General features: G+C 37.2%; 1 protein-coding gene across 1 annotated transcript in view; it reads right to left on the bottom strand.

Moving 5' to 3' along the window:
- Positions 1 to 15,349, bottom strand: part of PIK3C3 (phosphatidylinositol 3-kinase catalytic subunit type 3) — a 157,711-nt gene that overhangs the window by 78,824 nt on the left and 63,538 nt on the right. The window contains exons 11-13 of the mRNA XM_062201595.1: positions 13,940 to 14,094; positions 11,637 to 11,727; positions 2,190 to 2,257 (exon numbers count right to left, since the gene is read on the bottom strand). Of these exons, the coding sequence (XP_062057579.1) occupies positions 2,190 to 2,257; positions 11,637 to 11,727; positions 13,940 to 14,094 (314 nt within the window). The remainder of the gene's footprint in view (positions 1 to 2,189; positions 2,258 to 11,636; positions 11,728 to 13,939; positions 14,095 to 15,349) is intronic.

Below are 15,349 nucleotides of genomic sequence, written 5' to 3'. Positions count from 1 at the left end.
ATGGGAAAAACAATTACCCCTTAGAGAATGAATAGACATAACACATATGACTGCTTCAATGAATCAGAGATACAGAAGGAAAACACAAATCAAATCTAAATTTGATGGAATGTTTATAAGACTGGGAACTAGGGCTGCATTTCGCTTATTATATTTAGAGAAAACAAGTATACTTTCTGAACAGAAACAGTTGCCTTGTTGGAAACTGTACATCAAATAGGTTTTCTCTTGTTCAAATGCTTTCAGAATAACTTCAAAACTCTTCCTACTTGAAATAAGAGATCCAAGATTCTATCAAAACAAATTACAGATTTTACAATGAAATCTGGTCTACAACAAATTCAGAGAATACATAATTTCAAAACACCAAATCATCATTGTATACACATACCATTCTTACTAAAGTGAATACAAAAACCCTAAAATTAGAGCCAGGGAAAACTTTTCATGATTATTTCAAGGAAACAAAATAACTGTAAAGGAATTTTTAGTGAATTATTCAAATATATAAAATTTGAATTTTAAAATACCCAAGAAGCTTAGAAGTAGTTACTCAAAAGCTTGGCAACATGTCCCACACATTTTTTTTCCTTTATTTTCTTCTGAATATTTACTTGGATTTTCCTGAGACTGTTTTTCCACAATATCAGTGAATAGATATACACTTAAGAATTTATATTGGAATAAAAAAAAAAAAAACTTTAGGAAGCAAGATGTTACATTAAAAGGAAACAGTAACAAATTTGCAACATGATATTTCTTAAAGTAAAATTATCAAAGGAAAATTAGTGATTAGTCAAAATATTCTGTGGGTGTATTTTCAAGAATACACTGAAATTTATTGTGAAATAAATGTAGCTTTATGAATATTCAACTGCTAACAGAAGCAGGGAACTATTTTTCTTCACAATACTAAAGCCAATAGGGTAGGTGGGGCAACGACCAAAGAGGGGTTAAATGACTGATTTAGTTAAGACTGTTAATAGTGGTTTTCATTTGGTATAAATAGGACCATAGAGGCTTAAACTAAACAAACACTATTAATATAAAGAATGAGCAACTGTGTTACAAGAGTGTTCAGATTTAGTTACCTACTTATGAGAGGGGAAATATCCAAAATAACATTACCTTTGGAAAGTAGGAAATGAAGTTAAAGCTTAATTTGACTCACAGGACAGTTTCTACAAATCAATAAAATAGACTTTAGCTTAATTTCCTCATCTTAGGCAAAATGTCACCTTACTTTTTAAAAAACTGAGCTTTCAATATGGATATCTATGAATTTGCACCTATTAGTTCAGAGAACATTTCTACAGCAGAAAAATCTCAACTATTCAAGAAATGCATAAGGTGATATTTAGTTTTAAGTATTTTTCCAAAAGTAAAGAAGGCTTCCGGGAGGACCTATCCAGCTGGCTCTGCACTGTCCCTCTATAATACTGCATAAGAATCACTGATCTAGTATTTCATCCAAGTGCCATTCTTTACTGAACCAAAATATTTCTCACTGGGCCTTAAGCCTACTTGTCTTTTGCCCTTTAGAATTCTGTGACAGATAAAGAAAGCCATGCTTCACATCATCTACTTCTCAGCAAGTCAGTTAGCCTCCCTGTGCTTTGGTTTCTTTCTTTCTTTCAACTCAATAAGGACACTGTTCTCATGTGAAACAGATATTTATACTTGTCCCATTTAACTTCAGAGAGATAAATAAGAAAGGGTCACTGCAGATATTCTACAAATGGCAAAGTGGTAGGTAAATGATCTAATTCCCATCAGGTTCTACCAAGTTCACTTACAGTGTGGCTGCCTCATCTTTAAAATGAGATGAGGTAACTGAATTCCAACTTTCTATCTTCGCATGATTCCATTTTAGCAAATAATGGAAATATATTCCCTTGAAGGACTGTGCAGTATGCATACTACTTAAATAGCATAAAATCAAACAGACACAAAATTGAAAAACTTCAATACTCTACCCAGTTAAATTTTAGCTCCTGGAAAGTTAGGAAAGAGAAGAGAAACATTGGTGGTAACAAGCATTTCCATGAATACAACTGTTAAGCAAAGCAGATAGACACACTCTATGTAGACTTCTGATGACTGCTTGCATCTTATTTTAAATTGATATTTACAGGACTAAAGAGTCTTCAGAGCAGTAAGAAAATAAGCAGAAAATTATTGTCACATACCAGTATAAATAATTAGCCAGTGTTGAGTTCTTGCAGGCTCTTGAAATCAAGAAGGTGCACAGATCTTGCTGAAAGAAATAAAAGAAAGGTATATACATATAAATTAATATATGCTGCTGTTTAATATTAACGGGGAGGGTGAGTAAATGAATCTATGTTTGCCTATTAGCTTTCACCTGTACATTTTATATGACAATGCAAATTTTCATCTATCTACCTATCCCTCCCTCCATTCATATTCTGAACCAGGCATTATGTAAAAGTTTAGAACAACACAGTTTATAGCTTCTTGTCTTCCTAGATCTTAATTTAGTAAAAGACAATAAAGAAATAGTTATAGAAATCACAGATTGGCGTGCCAAGAAAAGGCAGCAATGGGGACATGACATTTATACAAGTCTAAAATGAAACTGTGTACAAAGGCTCTGGGCTTGGCTTACAAAACTGATCTTAAAAGTGCTCAATGTAGCTAACATATAGTGAACATTAAAGTAAGAGACTAAAAAGATAGGTGAAGGTAATTTTGCAAAACCTTTTAGATCATATTAAGTATGGATTTTATTTTAAAAGTAACACATACCCAATGAAAGACCTTTGAAAGGAGAGCAAGAAGATGTGATTTCACTTATGAAAATGAGTCGAGCTGCTTTGAGAAGTGCAGACCTGAGATCAGTTAACATGCTATTACAAGTATCTCAGAGAGTGAACAGTGAAAGCAGAGATGGAGAAAAGACACTAAAAATATTTTTTTGCAAATATAATTAACAGGACCTGCTGATGAAGTGGAAGTACAGGGGGACAGAAATGAATTGACAGTAACTATAAAATTTCCAGATTCAGGAAAAGCATTGATTTGTTATGTCACAGATGAAAACGGAAGAGGAGGAGCTGGGCAAGGGATAAGGTAAGAGAACTATTTTGAAATATGAACTCTGAAACAAACACCTGTCAGATAAACAATCGAGGTCTGTATATATACAGAAAAAATATGCTTCATTTTGACACTACACTTTTTTCCTCATAAAAAAATTATTTACAGAACATAAATAGGAGAGAATTAACTTTTTAAAATTATGAAATAATATATACTATAATACTCAATTTGAATAAACCATACCTTCGAAATTTTAAACAATTTAAAAAATGTGTTTCAGGCAAAATGAAAACGGTTTTATATGACAAGTGAGAGAAAAAAGAATAGTGGTGAGGGGCTGGTGCTGTGGCGTAGCGGGTAAAGCTGCTGCCTGTGGTGCCAACATCCCATATGGGTGCCGGTTCTAGTCCTGGCTGCTCCACTTCCGAACCAGCTCTTTGCTATGGTCTGGAAAAGCAGTAGAAGATGGCCCAGGTCCTTGGGCCCATGCACCCGCGTGGGAGACCCAGAAGAAGCTCCTGGCTCCTGGCTTCAGATCAGCACAGCTCCTACCATTGTGGCCATCTAGAGGTGAACCAGCGGATGAAGTCCTTTCTCTCTCTCTCTCTCAGCCTCTCTGTAACTCTGCCTTCAAATAAAAAAATCTTAAAAAAAAAAAGTAAGCCAGTGAAGAAAAGCTCTATTAAATCAAAGACAAAGCTCTATTAAATCAGCTAAACAGACTTTGAGGCAAAAAGTAGTATTATACATAAGGAGGATGACTAAATAGTAATAAAAGATTCAATTTAGGGGCTGGCACTAAGGTGCAGCAGGTTAAACTGCTGCCTGTGGCGCCAGCATCCCATACGGGCATCAGTTCAAGTCCTGGATGCTCCATATCCAATCCAGCTCCCTGCTAATGGCCTCTGAAAAGCAGAGGAAAATGGGCCAAGAGCTTGGACCCCTGCACCAAGATGGGAGACCCAGATGAGGTTTCCACCTGGCCCAGCCCTGGCTGTTGCGGTCCTTTGGGGAGTGAACCATTGGATGGAATCTCTCTCTCTCTCTCTGTCTCTTCCTCACTCTCTGTAACTCACCTTTCAAATTAAATAAATAAATCTTAAAAAAAAAAAAAGATTCGATTTACTTAAAAGCACACTTAACAGAAGAGCTTCAAAATATTTAAAGCAAACATCAACAGAAACACATGGAGGAATTGTTAATTCTGCCATCATACATAGGAATTCATCCTAGTTCTTAGATCAAATTAGAAACAAAAACTCGCAACTGGAAGGGTCAAAAGACTTCCATAACACAATTAATAGTCTTGTTCTATTTTATTTATTAATTTTTATTTGACAGGTAGAGTTATAGACAGTGAGAGAGAGAGACAGAGAAAAAGGTCTTCCTTCCATTGTTTCACACCCCAAATGACCGCTACAGCCGGAGCTACGCTGATCTGAAGCCAGGAGCCAGGTGCTTCTCCTGGTCTCCCCTGTGGGTGCAGGAGCCCAAATACTTGGGCCATCCTCCACTGCCCTCCAAGACCACAGCAGAGAGCTGGACTGGAAGAGGAAAAGCCGAGACTAGAACCCAGCACCCATATGGGATGGCGGGGCCACAGGCAGAGGATTAACCAAGTGAGCCACAGCCCCGGCCCTGACAGTCTTGCTCTAGAGCTATGTACCATGTTGTGTCTACAAGTTGTTGAAAATACATTTTTTTTAAAACCTATGGAATTTATGAAATATGACAATTTTTGGACAATAAGATTTGAGTTTCCCCCTTCTTTCTGATACTGGGGTAGACACATATGATGATAAGAGTCTCCTAAAACACATAGAAATGAAAGACATACAATGTGGTTCAGTTGTCTGGGAGAAGACAAGAATGATGGTACCTCATGTTGTGATAAAAAGAGACTTCAGCTTAGTCACATATCAACTTAAGGTGCTGTTTATACTACATTATTACTGCACTGGGGATAAGGAAAGACAGAGGAAAACATCACTCAAATTGATCCTCTCCTTTCTGAGATAGCTTAGATTATCTGAACCCTTTAAGAAACTATTCAGTTGAGAAAAAATAAGAGTTAATGATGGAGTAATAGCAGACAGGTTCATCAGTCATAAGAGAACTATCAACATTACATAAAACTATTTTTACTTCTAACCAAAAAGTTTGAACCATAGGTGGTATGTAAAATAATACTCTGAACTTAACTTGGAAAATCCAATCCTCATCAGCACTCCCCAGTGTAAACCACCACAGTTCAAGCCACCAACATGTCTCACCAACATGTCTCAAACCTTTTAAGTAAAATTCACTTGATTAATGGCCAAAAACCACTACGTAACTGTTATATATACCCAACCTTCTGGCACTGCTCCCCTTTGCTAACTCTCCAACCAGGAACCCTGTTCTCTAATTTTAAGGAGTCATTGTGTACTAACTTCCCATGTAGGACCTCTGTTCTCAAAAGAGCTACAGTATTAACATTATTGGTAAAACTTGATCCCAAAGAGTTACTTTGTTCTATTGTGTGATATTATGCATCATAACTTCTAGTTATGTCTAAGTGTCAAGCGCATTACCTGTATCCCTAGGTATTTCTTTAAAGCTTATTAAGTGCCTCAAATGTAAAATCTTGGATACATGTCTCTCTGTGAAATTCCTATCTCGTATGATTTCACATAGGGTCAAATATTTAAAGGCAACTGAGATTTCTGGAAATGGCAAAATTCTGTGGAATTTAGATTCCAAGGTTTGGATTCCAAGTTTTTGTATACAGCTTCAAAGAGGTCCTGATACAGACCCTGTACTAAAAAGGATAGCTGCAAAAGTTGTTCCAGAGAACTAAGGAGCTTCTAACTAAAAGTTCCAGTATTGGGAATTGCTGATGACAGGATTCTATGAAATTTTGGATTCCAATATTTGGATTCCAAGCTTTTGTATGTAGCTTTAAAGAGGCCCTGATGCAGACTTTGTACTGAAAAGGGTCTTGTGTTTGCTTAAAAGCCTCTGAAACAGACACTGTGCTGGACAGGGGAGCTACAAAAGGTGTTCCAAGGAATCAAGGAGTTTTTAACAAAAACTTCAACATTAGGAATTCCTAAACAAGCCATTCATAAGAAGATCCTCTTCAGATCAGTTTCAGCTTAAATAAAAGGGATCTTACTAGGTGCTACTGAGCGCAACTACCACAGTGAAATTATACCTCTTAAGTTTTCACAGGTGAATGTGAAAGACATGCATGACTATTCTTGTAAGACAATCAGAAACCTTAAGTACCTCTTCCAAACAAAAAGGATAAATAAGCTTTTTGCCTTTGTCTCCTTAAGGCAAACATGCTGTACCTGCCTTTCTTGATTGTCTCTGGGAACTGTTACTGATGATAAAGCTATCTAATGAGTTCTTCTCAAGCTAAATGGGTTCATAATCTACATTAAGGGTAGCCTATCACTACCCACTATCTGGGAATGTGGAAGATATGTTCTTTTCATCTAAAGGGGTGCCCCACTTATAATTGGTTTTATTCCAGTTTTGCTTATGCCAATTAACAAACTTATATGTTTCAGAACTCGACTTCTGGGAGTAACTGACCATGCAGGGGACACAGGTATTGGCAATGACTGAGACTGCTCAAGCTCACAAAATAAATTTGTTGAATAGGATGGACAGAGACTTCCAGACCCTGGATAGGCAGGGCCTGCAGTATGCCCCTCATAAACAGGAAGAAGTTATAGAAAGAGATGATTCTACATCCATCAACTTCCCTTAGGATTAAGGGATGGAGTCTCTGAGGGGGGAATGAAGTAGGTAGGCATACAGGCATACAGGGCCACCTGCCCTATGCTTTCAGGCCTAGATGCTCTTCCACGTGGCTGGTTCCTGGTACTCAGTATGAACCAAGATTTACCCCTCTCTCTTAGATAAAGCCCTCACTCTCCTGTGCATCTTTCACACTAAAAAAAAAAAAAGCTTAAAATGTACCATGCTGCCTCGTTCATTAATGCCAGTATTTAGAATTTTTCTCTAAATATTAGGAAAGAACCCACAAGGGCTTATTAATATTGGAGATTTATTAATAAGCATATAGTGATATCATATGGCACCCCAAATTCTGATAACACATGTGGCATCCCAGATGGGACTTCTGGGGAACTTTAAGAGGCCACATTCTGAAATAACTTTAATGGGTCAATTTCCAATATCACTTTCATGACAAAAGCAAATTGCACATAGAAGGAACATACTTTACAAATCAGGGCAATATATGACAATTCCAAAACTGGTATCATACTGACTGGGGAAAAGTAATTCCATTAAGACTCAGAACCAGAAAACGATGCCCACCCTAACCATTAGTATTAAATACAATTCTGGAAGTTTTAGCCAGAGCCATTAAAAAAGAAAAATATATCAAAGGTATATAAATTGAAAGAAGGAAGTCAAATTATCCCTGTTTGCAGATGATATGATCCTATACACAGGGGAACCAAAAGACTGCATAAAGAGATAATTGGGGCCGGCGCCAAGGCTCAATAGACTAATCTTCCACCTGAGGCGCCAGCACACCGGGTTCTAGTCCCAGATGGGGCGCTGGATTCTGTCCCAGTTGCTCCTCTTCAAGTCCAGCTCTCTGCTGTGGCCCGGGGAAGGCAGTGGAGGATGGCCCAAGTGCTTGGGACCTGCACCCGCATGGGAGACCAGGAGGAAGTGCCTGGCTCCTGGCTTCAGATCAGCGCAGTGCACCGGCTGCAGCGGCCACTGGGGGGTGAACCAATGGAAAAGGAAGCCCTTTCTCTGTCTCTCTCTGTCTCTCTCTCTCACTGTCCACTCTGCCTGTCCAAAAAAAAAAAAAAAAAAGAAAAGAAAAAACCTACACACAATACACAAACAATACAATGGCTGAGAAAGAATCTGTAAAATGAATCCCTTTAACAGTAGCTACAAAAAAATTTAAATATTTTGGGTAAATTTAACAAAGAATATGAAAGATCTCTACAAAGAAAATTACAAAACATTGAGAAAAGAAATAGAAGACATAAAAAATGGAAAAATATTTGATGTTCATAGATTAGAAGAATTATTATTAAAATGTACATACTACCCAAAGCAATTTATATTCAATGCAATTCCAATCAAAATAACAAAGACAAATTCTTCTCAGAGTTGAAAAAAAGTTACCCTAAAATTCATTTGGAATCACAAGAGACCCTGAGTAGCTAAAGCAATCCTAAATAATAAAAATAAAGTAGAGGCATCATACTAGCAGATTTCAAGACATACTGCAGGACAGTTTTAATCAAAACAGCCTGGTACTGGCACCAGGAGTAGACATGTGGAACAACTGAACATACTAGAGAAACCAGAAAATAACCCACACATCTACAACCAACTAATCTTTGACAAACAAGCTAAAATCACTCTCTGGAGAAAGCACAATCTATTCAACAAATCGTGTGGGAAAAATTGGGTCTCCACATGGAGAAGTATGAAACAAGAGCCTTACCTCACATGTTATACAAAAATCAACTCACACTGGTTCAAGGATATAAACCTAAGGCCTGAAACCATCAAATTACTAAAGGAAACAGGGGAAATATGGCAAGATATTGGCCTAAGCAAAGACTTTTTGGATAAGACTCCAGAAGCTTAAGCAGTAAAAGCAAAAATAGACAATTAAGATTAAATCAAGCTAAAAAGCCTCTGCACAGCAAAGAAAGCATTCAACAAAGTGAAGAGGCAATGGTGAGAATGGAAGAAAATACTTGCAAATTATGCATTCAATAAAGAAGTAATATCCAGGATACACAGGGAGATCAAGAAACTCAACAAAAATAAAATAAGCTATCCAGAAATGGGCTAAGGATATGAATAGGCATTTTTCAAAGGATGAAATCCAAATGGCCCACAGACACATGCAAAGATGCTCAGGATTCCTAGCCATCAGGGAAATAGAAATCAAAACCACAATGAGATTTTGCCTCATTTCAGTTAGAATGGCTATCATGCAAAAATAAAAAAAATAATAAATGCTGGCGAGGATGTGGGGGAAAAGGTACCTCAACACACTGTTGGTGGGAATGTAAACTGGTACAGCTATTGTGGAAAATAGTATGGAGATTCTATAGGAATATGAAAATAATCTAATAAGACCCAGCCATTCTACTCATGAGAATTTACCCAAAAGGAAATAAAATGAGGATATGAAAGAGTTACCTATAACCCCATGTTTAGAAGTTCAACTCACAATAACTAAGATATGGAATCATCCCAAATGTCCATCAACTGATGACTGGGTAAAGAAACTGCATATGTGTACAGCATGGAAGACTATTCAGCCACAGAAAAAGAATGAAATTCTGTCTTTTGCAACAAAATGGATACAACTGGAGACCATTGTGGTTAGTGTAATAAGTTAGTCTCAGAAGGACAAGTATCATGTTTTCCTTCATTTGTGGTAACTAATATACAGAGTAGAAAAAAACAATGTAATGTATAGGTGCAGAGCTGACATTATTGTTTATACCCCTTGTGTATAATATTGAGGATAGTGGTTTTTCTACTTACTACTTGTTGAATTCAGTAAACTGAAAGTATTTCATTGTAAAATTTCAAAGAAAAATAGAAAAGAAGTAAGAGTAGGGTAGAGAGTATCATTATGCTCTTAAAACTGGATATAAGATTTCTCTCTGTTTCTCTCACTATCCACTCTGCCTGTCCAAAAAAAAAAAAAACTGGATATAAGAAATGCATGAAATTTACTCCCTATATACATAAAAAAGTAAAATAAAATAAATGTGAATTTTCTCTCAATCAGTTTGACTGTTCGTATTATTAAAAAGGTATCAATTTTAAAGTTTGAATAGATGAGTATGTGCTTGCAGAGGGCTGAAAGATGAGAGAAATTTTACCATAATGAAATCATTTTAAAAAAGCCTATGAAAAACTGTAGAGGGCATCCCATTTAATCATGTGTTTCAAATCATTGGCCATAAAATTTTCAAACTACATACATGAAATACATGAAATGTCTCTTTTATATTAAAAAAGGGGAAAAAATCTTAGCTTTGAAAAGGCAAAATACAGATATTGCAGCAGAATGGTTCCTCAGAACACTCATCTTAGTATTCTATGATCCTGTGATTAAAAATTTTCTTTTCCATTAAACTTTTTCTGTTATATTTGAGATATGCAATCATTAGTGAATGACTAACAGCTAACAGACAAGATTAAAAATCATTAAACTTTTAAAATTTTATTGAAAGCAACATGTGCATATGTTAAAAATTCAACTGAACTTTCAAACATTAAAATATGTATTATTTGTTTTCAGCATCAGAGGTGTAGAACATTGTTCTTAATTTAGAAGTCTTGGGGATAAATTTAATTACATAGTGGATCAGCTTCCACAATAAACTTCCTAATGTACTTTTCAGAGCAATACCAGACTAAGAGGCCTATTTTTCCTCAAAAATGACTTTACTGGGGCTGCCACTATGGCTCAGCTTGCTAATGCCCTGGGCTGTAGCAGAGGCATCCCATATGGGCGCCGGCTCAAGTCCCAGCTGCTCCACTTCCAGTACAGCTCCCTGCTAACAGACCTGGGAAAGCAGTGGAAGATGGCCCAAATACTTTAGTGCCAGCACCCACATGGGAGACCCAGAAGAAGCTCCTGGCTTCAGATCAGCTCAGCTCCAGCCATTGCAGCCATTTGGGGAGTAAACCAGTAGATGGAAGACCTTTCTCTGTCTCTCTCTTTTTCAAGTAAATAAATTTTTTTTTTTTTAAAAAATGAGTCTACTTATCTGTATGAGTTAAAAACAGCTATATTAACTCTAGTATCAAAGGCATACATTTGTACAATGTAATCACAAAGCCTGGTAATTGCAGTAACATTCGTAAATATGTCATCAATAAATATTCTGGCTGGTGCCGCAGCTCACTAGGCTAATCCCCGGCCTGCAGCGCCAGCACTCCGGGTTCTAGTCCCGGTTGGGGCGCCGGATTCTGTTCCGTTTGCTCTTCTTCCAGTCCAGCTCTCTGCTGTGGCCTGGGAAGGCAGTGGAGGATGGCCCAAGTGCTTGGGACCTGCACCCTCATGGGGAGACCAGGAGGAAGTGCCTGGCTCCTCGCTTCAGATCAGTGCGCCAGCCGTACTGACCATTTGGCGGGGGGTGACCCAACGGAAGGAATACCTTTCTCTCTGTCTCTCTCTCTCACTGTCTAACTCTGCCTGTCCAAAAAAAAAAAAAAAAAAAAAAAAAAAAATCTGTTCTGTAATAAACAAAACAAAACAAACAAATAAATAAATAAATATTCTGAGTTTCCAATGAAATATTTAAGTTTAGTTATTTCACATTGTGTATGAAACCATTTATATGCCCATAGCACCAATAAAATGACTTGAATTGAGGATAATTTGGGACTTCAAACTGAGATGAAAAAGTCACACACATGCATCATAAAACAAGTTATTTAATAAAGTTGTAATGTTTATTAATCAAAGTCAAGGTTTTAAAGACTAACAAAAAATGCTTATCTGTTGGCATCTCTCCTATAGGAAGCCTGTAAAGCATTGCACTTACCTCCAGATTTTCACCATCTGAGACTTCTTTTGTTTTAGATGCAGCAGGAGGGGAGGACACAGAAGGAATAGAGCTGGTTATAATTTGGGAGCTGAAAAGGTAACAGGAAAGATCTTAAGTGGTAAAAATACTCTGTCGATGAGAAAAGACATACTTTTTTATTTTTTAGCAAGTTAACCTTGTGTCTGGTCAATGCATCAACTTCTTAAAGTGTGTTCTGCCTAACACGTGAGTCACATGCTGTTCTGAGAAAAGACCAGACACGATCAAAGATTATGGGTAACAACCTCTTAGAGATTTATGTGCAAGTCTGCATGTTAGTGCAGGATTTCATCAGTAATATGATTTGAAAACAAAAACAAAAAAACACATTTAACACTAAACCAGCATTTCCAAAACATCTGGTCATAAAATAATGTCCTCCTTTTTAATCTTTTTAAAAAATCACCAGGTGGGAGGGAGGCATCTGGTCTAGTGGGTAAGACATCTACATCCCATATCCAATTGCCTGGGTTCAAGGCCCAGCTCTGGCTCCAGACTATATCTTCCTACTATACAGACAATGTGAGGCATCAGTGATAACTCAAATAATTGGGTTCCTGCTACCTAGGTAGAAGGTCTTGATTAAATTCCTTGTTCCTTGCTTCAGCCTTAACCTAGAATCTACCAAGCCTGACCATTATAGCCATCTGGGCAATGGCAGATGGGGGCTCTTTCTCTGCCTCTCAAATAAACATTTTTTAAAAAATTAAAATGAGGGGCCAGCGCCATGGCTCACTTGGTTAATCCTCTGCCTGCGGCACTGGCATCCCATATGGGCAACGGGTTCTAGTCCCAGTTGCTCCTCTTCCAGTCCAGCTCCCTGCTTTGGCCCGGGAAGGCAGTGGAGGATGGCCCAAGTGCTTGGGCTTCTGCACCCACATGGGAGACCAGGAGGAAGCACCTGGCTCCTGGCTTAGGATCGGCATAGTTCCAGCCATGGCAGCCATTTGCAGGGTGACCCAACGGAGGGAAGACCGTTCTCTTTGTCTCTCTCACTATCTAACTCTGTCAAATAAAAAAAAAAAAATGAAAACTAAAAATCATCCAGAACAAGTGATCAGCAGACCATTACTTGGAAATATAATTACTGGCTTACTGCTTTACCATAATATAAAACTGGAATATTTTTATTAATAAAACAGTTTATGTATCTTAAGTAAAAAGAAGGTTATTACAAATGATTTTAAATTAAAGGCCTCCAATACACACCATCAGAAAACATAAAGGTCTCCACTCATAAAACAGATTTCCTGTTTTTCAGTTCTTCTCAAAAGAAAATGCAGACGAAAAAGGATAGCATTAGCATAACCATAAGGAAAAATTCAGGAATCCAATCTTCAGCTCATGTACTAACTGATTGAAATGATGTATGAAATCTGTATTCTAGATCTAGTATTATCACTAACAACTTTAAGAGCTTCAGAAAACCATTTTCAATCACTAAGCCTTGTATTTTTCACCCAAAAGCTCCTATTTATTTCAACTTTACAATTTTATGGAAAGTAAAATGACAATGTAGAAAGAAAATGGGCCCTGGAGTCTACCTACCCTATGCTTTGCAAAATCTAAGAATTGGGGCAATATAGTTATCTTTTCATACAGTACTACATTCCTAGGGGATAGACACTGTCCAACAGGTCTGTAACTTTGAGATAATGTATGTGGACCACCTGGATCAATGTTGCAATTTCTCAATTGTTATTAATAGCTGACCTTTAATTCAAATATCGTGCTACATTTTCAAAGTATAATTGCTAAAGAGGTGACACAGCTAAAACAAAACAAGGGTTTTATTCAACTATTTGATGATCCCTGTAATATAGTCTTTCTTAAAATTGTAGCTAACACAGAGCACTATGTGTTAAGACAATTTTCTAAATGCTTTGAAAATATTAATTCATTTATTCTCCAAACAACCTAAAAGATGAGTTGGTACTGCTATTGCCATTTTTAAGAAGAAAAACTGGGGATGCATAGAGACTATGAAACAGACAAGTTGGTACAGCTATTGTGTGTAAGAGTTGATCTTCACTCAGGGATTCTAACTGAACAGCATGCAAAACTATGTGCTCTAATATAGCAATTCGTGCTCTGTGACAGTTCTCGCCTCATTCATTGGTAAAATTTCAAAAGTAGTCATTCTACAATTTGGTATATCTGAGGAAAAAAGAATGGAAAAGGCAACTGGAAAAGGGGAAAATTTATTAAATTTTTTAAAAAAGTCCTCCATGCACATATTTACATTTTCTCTTTATCCATACCTATCGATATCTGTAGAATTTATTCCTGAATTTGACACACTCTCTGACACTGAGCCTTGATTATCCTTCTTTGTAGGTTCCAACCCATTCTTTATGTCATCAAAATTTTCGTATTTGAGAGCCTGGACCAGCTGTAACAAGTACATCAATAAATCCTGGAAAACAAAAAATCAGCTAATATTAGAGAAGCAAAGGAAATATGATTATAGGCATAACTTGTTCCTAACTATCAAGCTAATATTTTAGCTTTCTTTACTACCCTTCAGCTGTGTTCCTTTGGCATATTACTCAATGATTTAACTTTATGGTGCCTCATGGCTTCCTCATCTATAAAATGAACTTTGAGATATAAATCTTTGAGAGGGTCATGATGATTGAATCAGTTAATATAAGAAAGTTGCAGATCAGCACATGGACACAGTAAACACCTACTGAGTGAATGTTTGAAGCAGATAATTCAGATAATTCTGAAACTACCAATTCAACTTGTCTCCTCTCTAACCCCATAAACAAGATTAAATCTCCTATAAATATTTCATGGCCCATCCTTTCTAACATCTATAGCACCTGTAATTACTTAATGACTTTTTATTATTTCCATTATTTTATGGAATGTAGTGACATAGCCTATTTACCAATTACCAATTTTTTCCTTACTAAAAATTAGAATACTTCAAAAGGTTATTAGAAAACAGAGTTAAGGCCGGTGCCGCGGCTCACTAGGCTAATCTTTCGTCTTGCGGCGCCGGCACACTGGGTTCTAGTCCCGGTCAGGGCGCCGGATTCTGTCCTGCTTGCCCCTCTTCCAGGGCAGCTCTCTGCTGTGGCCCGGGAGTGCAGTGGAGGATGGCCCAAGTGCTTGGGCCCTGCACCCCATGGGAGACCAGGATAAACCCCTGGCTCCTGCCATCGGATCAGCGCGGTGCGCCGGCCGCAGCACGCTGGCCGCGGCGGCCATTGGAGGGTGAACCAACGGCAAAGGAAGACCTTTCTCTCTGTCTCTCTCACTGTCCACTCTGCCTGTCAAAAAAAATAAAATAAAATAAAAAATTTAAAAAAAAAACAGAGTTAAAAGATAAGTTTGTTTTGGTGCCAAAGATTTTTAAAATTTATGCACAATTTTTTCAGAAAACACATTTTCTATATATTTTTCAAAGACCCCTCTATGCATGGATTTTGTGCACTCTTTTTTTTATAAATCATGTCTTATATCAAAGTAACAAAAATTTAAATCATTAGGCAAGCACTGACAAATGGTAATACACATTTCATCATAACTACAAATCAAATCAAAGACTACTTAAAATATTCCCAATAAAATAAGTCAATGACAATGACGAGGAAATCAAGTGACTTCATACCAAAGCACCATTACACAGTGTTCTGTTTCTAAAAAACACATTTTAGCAG

This window comes from Lepus europaeus, chromosome 9 (assembly GCF_033115175.1).
Source record: "Lepus europaeus isolate LE1 chromosome 9, mLepTim1.pri, whole genome shotgun sequence".
Classification (NCBI taxonomy): Eukaryota; Metazoa; Chordata; class Mammalia; order Lagomorpha; family Leporidae; genus Lepus; species Lepus europaeus.
This window is presented reverse-complemented; position numbering and strand designations above follow the sequence as displayed.